This window comes from Propithecus coquereli, unplaced genomic scaffold (assembly GCF_000956105.1).
Source record: "Propithecus coquereli isolate 6110/MARCELLA unplaced genomic scaffold, Pcoq_1.0 Scaffold93, whole genome shotgun sequence".
NCBI classification, from domain to species: domain Eukaryota; kingdom Metazoa; phylum Chordata; class Mammalia; order Primates; family Indriidae; genus Propithecus; species Propithecus coquereli.
The window spans coordinates 2,282,131-2,297,442 of NW_012155618.1; the positions used below are offsets into that span (position 1 = coordinate 2,282,131).

General features: G+C 34.6%; 1 protein-coding gene across 1 annotated transcript in view; it reads left to right on the forward strand.

Annotated features, from left to right (window-relative positions):
- The first annotated feature begins 5,438 nt into the window (after positions 1-5,438).
- Positions 5,439-15,312, forward strand: part of LRRTM4 (leucine rich repeat transmembrane neuronal 4) — a 979,915-nt gene continuing 970,041 nt past the window's right edge. Inside the window, exons 1-3 of the mRNA XM_012664870.1 lie at positions 5,439-5,706; positions 5,967-6,117; positions 7,890-9,436. Of these exons, the coding sequence (XP_012520324.1) occupies positions 6,114-6,117; positions 7,890-9,436 (1,551 nt within the window). The 5' untranslated portion in view covers positions 5,439-5,706; positions 5,967-6,113. The remainder of the gene's footprint in view (positions 5,707-5,966; positions 6,118-7,889; positions 9,437-15,312) is intronic.

Consider the following 15,312-nt stretch of genomic DNA (forward strand, 5'->3'; position numbering starts at 1 on the left):
TTCATTGGTTAAGAAAATGAGACACAGGGTCCATTTTTATATGTCTATATTTCAATACAGTTTTTCTATGACCATATTGATAATATGAACACTATCTTGACTGATATACACATCGGGATTAAAGGTTAGAGGTACAGACATCAATATTTCCAAATGCAGCTGAGCGCACATAGTAAAATTTTATTTTTCTTTAAATTTTTAGCAAGTTAAATAACCAATTATCACTACTATCAGCAATGAGGTGCTGCTAAACTGTGATAAATTGAAAAAGGAGAAAAGGGCATTCATTTTGAAAAAAATGATTTGAGGTTCTTCTTCATGTTGAAATTGAATTATGTACATAATTAAAATGTGTCTTGACAAGTAAATTATTTTTAAGTATGTATATGTATTATGTGGGCTTCATTGTATGTGTGTGCGTGCGTGCATGTGTGTGCAGGAGAGCAGGCACAATCTACTAATTATGTTCGTTTACCATGTGAAGAGTAAAATTAGGAGGTTTAGGAATATTTGGCAAATCAAAGTAAGGAGAAATTTAAACACTGAGAATAAAGAAAGCATAGGTACCTGGTGCCAAGGTAGAGCAATAGCAAATGAAAGGTGCTGGGAGGTTGTTGTGTTTTGTTACATTGTTTCGTTTGGTTTTGCTGTTGTTATTTTTATTTTTTGTATGTTTGGTTTTGTGGTTTTATTTGCATGGCTTATATATTTTCTGTGCTCTAAACATCCATCCTTACCCCTTATCCCATTTACACTGCTAACATAAATGATTTCCTGAAATTTAGTATCTTACCAGGGCTTTAGAGTTCTGGGTTCTTGCCAGAAGAGGGAGAAAGAGACTCTTTCTTAACCACCTTAGCCTAGAAATAATACATGTCAATTTCTGCTCATAGTTCATTGGTTACAAGGATTGGTTACACTGACCCATTGGTTACTAGGATTTGTTAATAGGTCCCCACCTCGATGCAAGATGCACCCTGGCAGGACAGCTACTTTTTACCACAGCTTTATCCTTTAGATGGGTTGCACACATTTTTTCCTTTCATTTTTCAGTCCATATTTTCTTTAGAAACACCACACCACTATTAGGGTAGAATGTGACCTATATGTAACCCATCCAAAGAATCTTATTTCTCTGGACATAGAAAATTATTCAGGGGGGGAAAAGGGCACCACTAGAGTCGGTGCATGCAATGAGTTGTTTATTGGTTCTTGAATGTTAATATGCACAGGACTGGCACTGTCTCGAAACTAGAACAAAAAGGGGATGTTAGGCCTGAGAAATGAATCAAAGGAAACCGGATATCAGTGATACATTTAACCACTGGACCAAGGTATATCTGACTGTGGAAGTTTTATTTACCTGAGCTAAAATAATTTTTCATTTTACTTTCATTCAGTTTGAGTTGAGATTTCTTTCACTTGCAACTTTAAATTTCTTAACTAACATAGCCTTTTAATCTTTTAATTAGGGAAAACAAATAATATTTTAGAATGGAAGAAAGTATTGAAGATATTGAAGGCAAAAGTAATCGTGATAATAGCAATTGGTTGATTACTTTAGTTACTAATCGATTGATGGTTGCCGGATTCCTTGATTAATTGATTGACTACTGCATCAATCCATTTTTAAACATTATCTTGAGCATCTACAATTTGGAGGTATCACGCTAGGTACAAATTGTTGGTGTACAAAACAGAAAAATCTCGTATGCTGCTACCAAAATGTTATTATAAATTTAAATGAGAAATACAGATATGTCCCTATGGTTTGGATATTGCAGAATTGTTTTATAAGAAGCAATAATAAGTATGGAAGTGGCAGAGTTAGAAAGGAGTCTCTGTTGGTCACATGCAGTGTTCAGCTGCCTTTTCCCCCTTAATACTAAGTTGTGGCTGGGTAGAGAAGAGATATATTTTTCAAACCAGGCCATCACTAATATTTATTTGTTAAAACTAGTTCACATTTGGGGCAATAAATATTAATATGTAGACCGTAGGTACAGTGGTGTGCTGATAATGTTTAACAATTGGCTTTCCAAGTGTAATCCCAACGTGATTATTGCCTGATATTTTTTACATTAATGAATAAGACAAAAGTGAAACAACATAGAAATATATTGAAACTCTGCTTGTTTGTCAATGATATTAGTGACTTTTTTGCTTAATCAGAAGACAGTTTTCAAAAACTGGAAGACTATTTCTCAATTTTGTGCTATTTATTATACAATTAAATAGATTCAGGCAAGTACACTTTTTAAGTTTAATCTGTGTTATTAATATTTTCTCCATCACTTTCTTAAGTCTAGACATAAAATAAAACAATAAATTACATATTCGTTTTTAATCTTTTCTGATTTTAATCTTTTCTGACCTACTATGGTCAGTGTCAAGTTACCAAGGTGAGGTCATTGAATGCTCTTTCAGGTAACAAAACATTTTATTATCTTCTTAGTTCACGAAGTCTTAAGTCAGTAAATGAAAGTATTAGGTCCAGCATATGAGTCGGTACCTCACGCTTTATACAAAGTGTAAGCATTTTCTCCCAGTTCCCAAGTAGGACCAGCTGCAGATGTGCCATCTACTCCCTAGGAAAGAAGAGGAAATATAGTCAACTCCCCTCATCGTTGCTTTTTGCCTCCCACACTTACTAACTTCTCTTTCTAACCTTACCAGGAAACTTCTTGTTCGACTGGCACTACTGTGAAAAGGATTTGTGATCTCTGAGTCCAAGAGGTACTGAGAAATATTTCCCTTTTTCAGGGATGCATTGATAGAACCGTAATAGCCCCGTTAGCAATAATGGACAAAGATAACACTTTTATTCTGCATTTGTCTGGTGTTTGTCCATACTCAGTTTCTGTTTGTTTATTGTTTATTGATGCTTTGGCAATACACTCAAATGGACTCTTTCTGTTGCAGGTGTCTCATCAGGATTTAATATGGCTCCAAGCTGACTCTTTATCCCACTTAGCCCTCCTCTCTTCCATGGAAAACATACATACATATGTTTATCCAGACAAACTTTGAAAGTGAAATCCAATTCCAACACAACACTAATTCTCCTTTGCTCTGAAAAACCCATTGTTTTTCCTTTGGGTATCCCAACAAGAATTAGATCCCCCCGCCGCCCCCGTCAATCTGGGCTCACTGTTGGAAACACCTATCAAGCTCTTCAAGGAGTCTGTGGAAGTCCCTTTTCATTAAAATTAAACTGAAGAGCTGACAAACCCTTGGGTGAAGGGTAGTGTGTGGTGTCGTGCGTGTGTGTGTGTGTATAGATAATACCAGCACAGCTTTTTCCAAAAAAATCTTCCATGCAGCATCCTTGGTCACCCAGCTGTCTTCACTCTTTTATATCCTCACAGTGTGTTCAAGAGATCTGTAACTGATTTTTGGTTACCTCCTTTGTAAATTCTGCGTACAACCTACTACCTACTTTGGAATGTAGCATCTGTTAGATCTTGGTACTTTAAATAAAACATGCATTTTAGTCAGTTTTTGCACTATAAATGAAAGTAATAGCCTGTGATTTTCCCAATCCACTGTCAAAAACTGTTCTTATGTCTTGGATTCAAATGAAGGAAAATTTATACACACACACATATATAGATAGATATCCCATACATGACATATTGATTATATTTACACATTAGAAAACAGACAAATTTCAGCATAAAAGATGAAATCAAATGCATCTAACATCTATATTCTAGGAATATCTGCTCTGAATATTTTATTTTGCTCTCATGCAAATAAAAATATGTACAGAAATGGACTCTCTTTCAATGTCCTTGAGTACCTGAGTTCCCTACCCTTGCCCTTCTTACTTTATACATGGTAGTCTAATTTCCTTTCAGCAAATAAAAACATTTATTTTAATTTTAATGGCAGCATGTGTTCTATCTCATGAATATATTAATTTTTTGTTAACTAATCATCATCATTGACTATTTGGGTGAGGTTTGTGTTTCTAGGTAAACTACACTTCTATGAAGAAATTGTATGTGTATCATTTATATTGACACATTTCCTGTCAGCAACCACAATAATATTACCCCTATTGGTGTGCATTTGCATTTTAATAGGTAATAATTCTTAAGCTAAAGGCACACATTTCTAAAATAGAAATCCAAGTATCAGTTAATGGGAAAGGACTATATTTGGCATATGCATTATTACTTTCTGTTTCTTGAGAAATCTTGGTAATTAGACAATGGCCTGTTACTGTCTACTGATAGATCTGAGTCAAACTATATGTGTTATTCATATGATAACCCCCTCTTAATTATTAACATTTTGGAAAATAACCTAAAACTAAGGAATATTTTTAAAAATATTCATTTGCAATGATCCAAAGCAATTCTAAATGCTTATGTAAAATTCATTTAAACTTCTCACATCTGCTAAATTAGGTTAGCAACCTTACCTAGCAGTCTCTCTCTATATAACATTGGTTCATCCTCCTGGATTATTCAAAAAAATTATTATCTGCTAGAGGGTTATGAGATAAACTAGCAAAAATAAGGAGCAAAATGGAGGTGATGTACTATATTTTTTTCAATATTTATTACAAATTTAAGGAAAGTGTGTAGGTTTTTAAAAATTACATATTTCAAGTTATTTCATCATTTCACTCCTCCTAATTCTGAGGATATTCTGCAAATTTTAGAGAAATACCATGATAATGTCATACTCAAGTGCTTTTGTTTTTCTAGAATTGCACATTACAATAAGTGATTTGCATAAGAAATAATTTGCATTCTAAATGTAGATGAATTTAAGGAAAGTGACTGCACTACAAATGTCAAGCTGGAATTCTACTCTTAGTTATCTTCTCATTTGGTAATATGGCATAGATGATGGCAGCTTTAATATTAAAAATGTAAACTTTTAGAAACTAATGTTCTAGACTCTTCAATAAAATGCACAAAATTGCAGAATGTATTTTATTTTCAAAGGTTGAGTGTTTAAAGATTAGACTCAAACATTTTAAATGTAACTATCTTTAAAATTGATCAAACTACATTTTTCCCTTGAGTAGGATTGTTTACCTATGTAGTTAGCTTAAAAATGTAAATAAATAAAATAAACCAACAGCGACAATAAATAAAACTCAAATTTCAAAGATTTCTGGCACTGAAAAAAAGATGATTAATCCCCTGTGACATGTGCAGAAAAAAAAATTAGGTCAAGGCAACTTGTAGAAACTATTAATTGTATAACATTTAGAGAAGCAGAATTTTACTTAATATTTGCTCTCATTAAAAGGAACTCCTTGGCATAAACCTTTCATAATTTATATTATTGAAGAGAGCAAAAAAGTGATTCTGTGCCTTTAATTTCCCTTTCTGAGCAAGGGAAGGCTGCACACCACTGACAGGCTCACTTGTTCCCGTCTTTAATGTGCAATCTGTTTTCTCCAGCGGAGGGCACTCAGTGTATCACAAACTCAAGCATTAGCACCAACAAGCTCTGAGCATCATCAGTCTCTGGAAAGCCTTCTGAATTAGACAAGGGCTGCCTCTCAGCACAGCTACAAAACACTTTAAACCTGACCAGCTAAATGGATAAACCTAGCCTGCATAGCTTTTAAACTGGGGTCTCATACAGCACAGAAGGCCTACTTGCTTCAAGAACTGAAAATCCAGAGGATGAATTGCTTTATCTGGGAATGGCAAAAGCCAGCACAATAAGGAATGCCAGGTATTCTGAAGATTTTCTTTTTTTCCTGTCTTTTTACAGAGAAGTTGGTTACCTCCGAGATGGGCTGTAGCTCTTTTGCACAGATTGCCAATTACTGCTGATGGGTCTCTGGTGAATTACACAATGGTCCTCAGAGCCTAGAGGCCCTCTCCCCCCAGCCCCCCAACGGCTTCCTTTTCCCTGCCCCCCAACCCACCCCATGCTGATTTTTTAAAATATATATGTACGTATGAATTTTTTGCCCGTCCTCTCCGGGGAAGTTCGTATGGGGCTACTAGCTCACATGCGGGATCAGAATGGTGTGAATGACAGCCGCACTGTGTCATGAAGGTGGTGGTGGTTTCAGCACGAGAGACCAAATAAGAAGAAAGCTGAGAGAGGGGGGAAACGTTTTTGGATGACAAAGGATGGGTAAGTGAACTTTTGTTGTTTCCTTCTTAGCAAAGCTGATCCTCTTGGCTTCCTATCCTCAGTCGTTGCATTAGCTGATAAAAAGACGGGAAAGAGGCAAAAAGCAGCAGCCTTTGAGTTTGCCAGTTGATTCACTATAGTTGCTATTATATTTTTAGATCATTTTCCTTTTTGCAGTGTTTTTTTCTAATCCATAAATGCATAAGACAGACTTAAACAGACTCCGGAGAAATATCTTTAAGACTGTCTCTACCGTCTGCGTATCCACAGCTTGGGAATTGAACATGAGATAAATATCGTGTTTGCTTCTATTTCTTGATAACATTAGACATGCTTGTATTTCTGGTTGCCGTCAGGATTACTATTAACACTTTACTGCGTGTGTGTAGGGGTGGGGTCCTTACTTTATCAGAGGTTGCACAAGGGCTTGTTTTATCTTTGAAGCTGTATCCTGAACACAGCTTCCAAATTTCCAGCAGTCATTTGCCAGTCTTATTTTTTCAAGTGTGACTACCCGCCCCCCCTCCTGTCTGGGAGAGCTGGAATGTATTTCAATGAGTCTGTAGCTGGCAAGAGGACAGAGAGCAAGATCAGGTCTTAAATTATAAAGAAAAAAAAACTGTGTGAGAAGAAGGAGCGTTTTTAGATTAGGGGTTTGGCTGGTTGCCACTTGGTTAAAAATATGAATATTTAAGGAAAGAAAGAAATTTCAGCCCATGGTAGTTTTCATTTTCACCATTAAGAAATAATAAATCTACTGTTGACAGAGGAAAGAGGTCCCTTAATGTGCAATGATTTGGAAATGCAGCCTAAGTGCCAATAGATTGCAACTTTGCAGGCTTTCTGAAGTTAATGGAGGTAGGGGAGAAAAACAGTCAGTGAGAAATTTGAGCAGGTCTGGGTGTTAGGGAGAAGGATAGTATTCTGCTGTTTCTGTCCTTGTTTATCCCACAAATTTGCCAAAGCTACTATATTTAAAATAACAGCAAATTAATACTACACAAGATTAGTTTGCATGTATGTAATTATTTAATAAGAATTTGACAGTCTTAACTTTGGAGTATTCTCTGTTATGAGTATTTAGATGTGTTAGCTCCTGTACCACTGGGCAGGGAGCCATAGTATGCAATAATATATACTTATTAACAAATTGAGAATACCTCACACTGTTATTAGTCTTCATACTATGCTTCATTGGCTGCCTATACTAGTCTTAATGCCATTTTTCAGAGCTCATATGTTGCTATCCCATGTAATAAGTATACAATTTCAGGCAGGGCAAACTTGGGTTGACAGCTTACTGAAGCTCTTTTGCCAAATCACAGCCTGTTTGCTGAACTAGGAACGACATACAAGTAGCAGGTATATGAAGTCACTTTTTTGCCCTTACCAGAAGACATAGTAGATGTCCTTTCGGTCCTATTGTTCAACACAGTGACTAGCCAAATATTATTGTTATTAAAATGTCAGCATTCGGTGATAAGAAATCATCTGTGCTTTTCAGTGATGAGGTACGTAGGAACTCCTGAAACTTGAAAAGGCTTTCCCTAGTTCTCTGGCACTGTGGTGATCTGAAGATCAAGGAAGAAAAAAATGAAAGCTAAACAGCAAACATGCAACACTGAAGAAAATAATGTTCAGATGTTATACGTAGTCCTTAAATCAACTGTCCCATTCCTACACTAGATGGAGTGCCCCTGATATTGGTAAGCTGGGGGTGATTTATTTTAATAGGTTCACAATGTACATCTGTCTTCTTTTTAATATCGTAGGTTTCCATTTAATTACGCAGCTGAAAGGCATGAGTGTGGTGCTGGTGCTACTTCCTACACTGCTGCTTGTTATGCTCACGGGGGCTCAGAGAGCTTGCCCAAAGAACTGCAGATGTGATGGTAAAATTGTGTACTGTGAGTCTCATGCTTTCGCAGATATCCCTGAGAACATTTCTGGAGGGTCGCAAGGCTTATCATTAAGGTTCAACAGCATTCAGAAGCTCAAATCCAATCAGTTTGCCGGCCTTAACCAGCTTATATGGCTTTATCTTGACCATAATTACATTAGCTCAGTGGATGAAGATGCATTTCAAGGGATCCGCAGACTGAAAGAATTAATTCTAAGCTCCAACAAAATTACTTATCTGCACAATAAAACATTTCACCCAGTTCCCAATCTCCGCAATCTGGACCTCTCCTACAATAAGCTTCAGACATTGCAATCTGAACAATTTAAAGGCCTTCGGAAACTCATCATTTTGCACTTGAGATCTAACTCGCTAAAGACTGTGCCGATAAGAGTTTTTCAAGACTGTCGGAATCTTGACTTTCTGGATTTGGGTTACAATCGTCTTCGAAGCTTGTCCCGAAATGCATTTGCTGGCCTCTTGAAGTTAAAGGAGCTCCACCTGGAGCACAATCAGTTTTCCAAGATCAACTTTGCTCATTTTCCACGTCTGTTCAACCTCCGCTCAATATACTTACAATGGAACAGGATTCGCTCCATTAGCCAAGGCTTGACATGGACTTGGAGTTCCTTGCACAACTTGGATTTATCAGGGAATGACATCCAAGGAATTGAGCCAGGCACATTTAAATGCCTTCCCAATTTGCAAAAATTAAATCTGGATTCCAACAAGCTCACCAACATCTCACAGGAAACTGTCAATGCGTGGATATCATTAATATCCATCACCTTGTCTGGAAATATGTGGGAATGCAGTCGGAGCATTTGTCCTCTATTTTATTGGCTTAAGAATTTCAAAGGAAATAAGGAAAGCACCATGATATGTGCAGGACCTAAGCACATCCAGGGTGAAAAAGTTAGTGATGCAGTGGAAACATATAATATCTGCTCTGAAGTCCCAGTGGTCAATACAGAGAGATCACACCTGGTGCCCCAAACTCCCCAGAAGCCTCTGATTATCCCTAAACCTACCATCTTCAAGCCTGATGCCACTAAACCCAGCCTTGAAACACCAAGCCCTTCCCCAGGGTTTCAGATTCCTGGCACAGAGCAAGAGTATGAGCATGTTTCATTTCACAAAATTATTGCAGGGAGTGTGGCTCTCTTTCTCTCAGTGGCCATGATCCTCTTGGTGATCTATGTGTCTTGGAAACGCTACCCAGCCAGCATGAAACAACTCCAGCAACACTCTCTTATGAAGAGGCGGAGGAAAAAGGCCAGAGAGTCCGAAAGACAAATGAATTCCCCTTTACAGGAGTATTATGTGGACTACAAGCCTACAAACTCTGAGACCATGGATATATCGGTTAATGGATCTGGGCCCTGCACATATACCATCTCTGGCTCCAGGGAATGTGAGGTATGAACCATGATCATCCTAAAAGCATTTCTACTGCGGGGAAGGAGAGGTAAATGTTTGAAGCTCTAGAGGTGTCTCTAATCACTAGAAAGATTAATGACCCTTTTGCTTTTGGGTTTTGCTCAGTGTGAAAGGTTACTTAATTAAATTACAACCACCAGGAAATTGACTGCTTTTTTTTTAAATGGTTCAAACTTGAAGGAAGTTCATTCAAGGATAAGTTGGAATAAAGCACTATGTTAAAACATCTGCTTTTTAACAGTTTGTATGCAGGGGTTGGACTTAAAAACATACACACAAACAAAACTCTTTCCATTCTGAAATTTATGTCTGGTTCATGGTGTTTGACTTTTGTAAAGGAGTAAAGAAAAAGGGGCCAGCTTAATTTAAAATAAAGTGAGTTTACCAAAATTCCAAGAGGTAACAAAGATTTAAACCAAAGAGCAATTTTCCCAAGGGTTGATTTTGTTGTAAATTTTTAGTTTTAATTAAAGCATGCAACAGGGAATCTCATACCCATGTTACTTGCCATTTAGTTATTATACCAGCATAGAGAATGTCAGAGGCCTACTGTGTAATTGTATCAAGCTTTTAAGGCTTATTCCTTTCCCCTTCCTTCCTTCCTTCCCTCCTTCCTTCCTTGTTTCTTTCCGTTCTACTTCTTTTTCTTTTTTAATTACTGGGACATAGATCACTTTTCAAAGGTTTTTTAAGCGCTGGCTATTTGTGTTTAATCAGAATGAAACTTCAATTCCATGTTTTGGCTTTGTCCCTGGTAACAAAAATCAAGTCACGATCTTGTGGATGATTTAGCAATAACAAAATGACAGTCGTAACAGGGACTATTTGTCAATATTGCTGTCATCCCCAAAAAGAAATGACATGTATTGTTTTAAACTTACCCAAAATTAAGTGATGCAAATATTTATAAATAAAAAGAGACAGGTTTGAGTTCTGGATATTCTCCCTTTTTGTAACAGCCTCAAATGAACGCATACATTTCATGTTATATTATTTTTGTTTTCATAAGAATAAGTTTGGACCCAGTTTCTGATTAATTTTAAAGATCATGTATAGGAATGTATTAATGAGTAGAAAAATCATCACACATTTCCAACTTGCCAATAAATAATACTGGGTGTAAATTGTTCTTTTCTTGGTAAAGTTGATCATTATGGGCAAAGACTGTGACTACCAAGGCCTTGTGGCTGGAATAAACTAGTGAAGAGAGGTTAAGTTCTGGCAATATGCTGTTTCAGTATCCGATTTTAGATGATTACTTTTTCAAAAGAGAGTTTTAGTGAGTATTTAAAGACTTTGCCCTTTCTAATGCTAGTTATAACAGTTGAAAAACATAATTTGTTCTTTGATAATATATACTCCACTTTTTCCATAGTCCTAAACGCAGATGCTAATGAAAATGTTTTTAAATAAAGCACTGAATTTGAAATAATCTCCAACTCAGTACAATTTGGACTACTGAATTGTTTTTCACAGAGTTCATTTTCTCCTTTTTTTGTGTATCATTGAAAATAAGATAAATAATCCCAGATAATAAATCTGAGAAGAAAACTGTATGAGCAATTGCCCTTAAAAATTACAAAGAATAAAAGATTTTCTATAAAAGTCTAACAAGGCTTGATGTTTTTATTGCAGGCCCACATTTATACAATATGCTCGAATACTAGTAACACAAGGTTGTCCTGTTTTATTCTGGGTTTCCCTTATATTTTGTGATCCTCTTAAGGCTAGTAACATAAAAAGAAAAGGAAAATCTAGGTCCATTTGTTCATTTTCTCTTGACTTCTGGAGTAGAATGCTGATTTTTATTTTTAAGGATCACCAAGAAAGAAGAAACATTCTTAAAGAACTAGGACTTAAGAACAGAAGTACTAAAACATGTCCAGGGATCTTAAATTCCACATATTATTCCTTCAAAAACTCTAGGTATTACCATAATAAGGACACAATTAAAATGTTTTATTCCATAAAAACATGTGTTTAAAAACACATTCTGATACTATATGTGTTATACAGAGTGAAGTTTAAATTCATGAAATTGCACTAGCATTGTTGGGGTTGAATGAATTATTAAGGCATTAAACAATGAAGAGTTTTATTAAATATTATAGTTAAGCTGTTGAGTCACAATGGCAGCTACACCAAAGTAGACTAAACTCTCCATGCCCTAAAATGTGGAAAGTGGCAGGCTATACATTTATGACCTTTATGGCCATTTGAGAGGATGAGGGGGTGCAATAAAATTACATTTAAATGAATATTAACTTGTTCTGAAACAAAAACACATAGAAATAAAAATGGCAGCCACGACCCCTCTTTTTGACCGGAGATTTGGTGTATTACAGTTATAGATGGATATAAAAAATGAGGAAAAGCAAATTCTTAGAAATTGTTATTAGGGAAAACTCTAATTTCATATTACTTCTTAGTCACTCAGAGTAAAATTTCTCCTGTTGAGAAATATTTCTTGGAGAAAACTTACCTACAAAACGAAGCCAAGAGAGGGCAATGATTTGCCCAAGTTTATAATTTCTAGGAACGTATAGGTATGCTGAATTTTAGCCTGATGTTGTTTTCATAAATCTCACATATCAATAGCTTAGCACATAGAGATTCATTAATATAATACAATTTTGTGAGGTAGGTTTTTTTAAATTCAAAACACCAAATTTTACCTAATAAAGCCATAAATATTTAACTGGAAAACTTAGCACCAAATGCTAATTTTCTAAGATAGTGCCTTGAAGAAGAAAATTTGCATTAAATTTAAAATTCCACTTTCCATCTAACTTTATATTCAGTTATTATGACCTGAATGTAGTTAAAATATTCATTTTGTCTGTTTCTTTTGAGAAGAAATTTTTTTAAAAATCAAAATTTCTCATTAGAATGGTATCTGTGAGCTACCATACAAATATAGCATGCAATTTTCAAATTAAATAATTTAGGTTCTTTGGAAGTTTTAATGTTGAAAAATCCATGTGCACATACCATACTAATAAATTGAGGGATAATATTTTAATAACTTAGGCAGTAAAAATTGCTCATATCTATAAAAGAGAAATAGAGTAGATAGTTATGAATAATTAATATGATATATGGCACAAATATGAGAGATACATACATCTCAGTCATCATACTTTGAGTGGATCAGTGTGCTTGGTTGAATTGAATTATTTAATTTGTCCTCAATATGTACTCAGAAAAGAGAACTTAAAACCAAAAGAATACAGCTTTGCCTATAATGTAAAGTGTCATTAAAAATAAAATTGCAAATATTTACTATTGAAAATAGCTTATGGAGCTTTGAATAATTTATCTCATTAAAAATATTACAGGGATTATGAAGTTGCTTCATTCTGTATACCAAATTTTTCCTTCAAAATTGTAAAGAACACAGTTTTGAATACCTAGTTCTTCTAGAATTTATCAACTGAAAATAGCAAGGACCTTTATATATTGGCCAATATGAATATAGGACAAGAGATAAAATTTCTAGTTTTTCTTTTACATTAAAAAAATGAAATTGGTGAAAACTTAAAATGAATGAAGGTAGTCTCCAAAGAGATTCTCCATCCAAAGTGTTTTAAAAGTTAAGTAATCAAAATATAAAGTTTAATGATCCCTTAATGCTAAAAGTGCTGCCATTAGAAAAATGTTAGCAAAGATGACAATATTTTCCAAATATTTAATATTTTGTTACACTCTTAAAAATCAAGTAAAATAAAAAGCATATTGTTTGTCAGTTTGGATTTATATTATTTCTTTCACTGCTGTGCAGTGGGTGGTATAGACCATTTCTAACAATTTATATTTATATTTACTGACTGTATTAGGTCAGGCTCTAACTATTAAAATATGGTGGACTATTAAATTCTTTTGACACTTTAGCAATTGACATTTTACAGTGTACTGAATGGACAAAGCAAAATATATGTTTAAAGATGATTCTAAGTGAAGCAGACCCATTATCATTGAGTTTAATTAACACTTTACCAATATAAAGCTATAAAAAACAAACTTTATTTAGGTAGCTGACTAGTATTATGTCATGGAAATATGTTATAACTGAAATTATATTTGTATTTTCAAATAGAATATTTGTGTATGTGTTTTTGTATGTGAGTTTATACGTATCTACCTATTTGTACATGTATGTGTATATGTGCGTGTATATATACAGAGAGAGAGACAATATAAATATTTTCCATCATAATTAATGTCCATTTTGAGCATTTGAAATATTAGTGAAAAAAACTTGGGAGTTTAAATTACCTGGATTCGTGAGTCAGGAAAATACTTCTTAAGGTAAATGTTTCATCATTTTCTAAAAATTGTAAGTATGTTGTATCTACATAGTCTAAAACTATGTTCTTAAAATACAGATTTTAACATAGTCAAAACTATATCTATACTACGTATTGCCGTTTTTGGTGTGACTTTGGGCTAGTCACTTCATTTCTCTGTAACCCATCACTCAAATGAGTGTTTTCAACTAGCACAATATTTCCCAATGCAAAGCAATCCTCAGATTAGTAAACTATGTGAAATCTCTATGGTCATTCTCAGGACTGAAAAAGGAAGATGGGATATGGAGAAAAAAACTGAGTTAATTATACTCAATGAGAAAAGAAAGAGCTTCTTGAGTTATTACAAATTGAGGTGCTCAACTGAGATGAACAGCCGTATGCTTTCTGTATGCTTGAAAGGAAAATATGTTACACACACCCCCCAACGTGCATGAACATGCATGTGCCTGCATTCCCACACATACGCCTATTAAATTCTAAGTAGTTATTTTGAAAGCACTTAAAACTATGGCTGCTTTTTAAAAAAATCAATTGTCTGAATTTGATCCAATTAAAATCTATTCGTGAATAGAGTTTTCATTACAATTCGCCAATGGTAGTGGTGAAGAATGACAGCTACCAAAAAGGCCTGAGATGGCTAATTTAGGAAAGATTTTAGCTGACAATAAATGGTTTAATTTTTCTTTTCTAGAATTAGTTGGTATTAGCATCTCATGGACAAGTTTTTAAAAATTGGTTGTTCTCTAAGACCCCAAGCTGAGCAGTCTGTGGTTATAGGAATGCATAGCTTTTGACACATCCCAGTAATCTTCACATAATACCAGAATTTTTCTTCTTGAGACTTTTCTATATTCAATAAAATCTAATCATCCCTAGTTCTTCTCAGGAATTGCATTTTTAGATAGTTTTATGCTTTAGTAGATGCTCAGTAATATTATCATTGGGGACTTGGTGACTCATCTGAATTTTCCTGTCTCTGGAGTTTCATGATTCACTAAATCAAAGTGAAACGATTGCAACCTGTATATCACTAGACATTGAGAGTTTTGAAAAATTATTATGTCTTTTGATCGGTGAAAAGCATGAAGTGATGTTGAATATGTTTTAAAAATTAAAATTGCTTTTTATAGTACCAGAAGAACCATCATTCATTGAGTCAGTTTAATAAAATCTCAATATTCTTAAAAAGAAAGAGAAATTATGCGACTATTTTTCTCATATACTCCATAAGCCATTGAAATTGAACCTCTAAGTTAAGACAGGTTGAGAAAGAGCACAGTATCTCTTATGATATAAAAGCAATTGGCTTTTTAATAAACATCTGCTTGAAACTACTAGAAATGTGCAAAGGCTATGTATTTAAATTTTTGCTAAAGAGTTTTAAAACAATGCTTTTACTGTCAAGAGACATTAAAATCTAAACAAATACAGCTATGGGAAATTCATCCTTTAACACATTGACTGCCACACTAGAAAAAAAAATTTTCCTTGGGGCCACAGTGTTTTATTACGGAAATATAATAAAGACTTCAAAAAAAAAAGAAT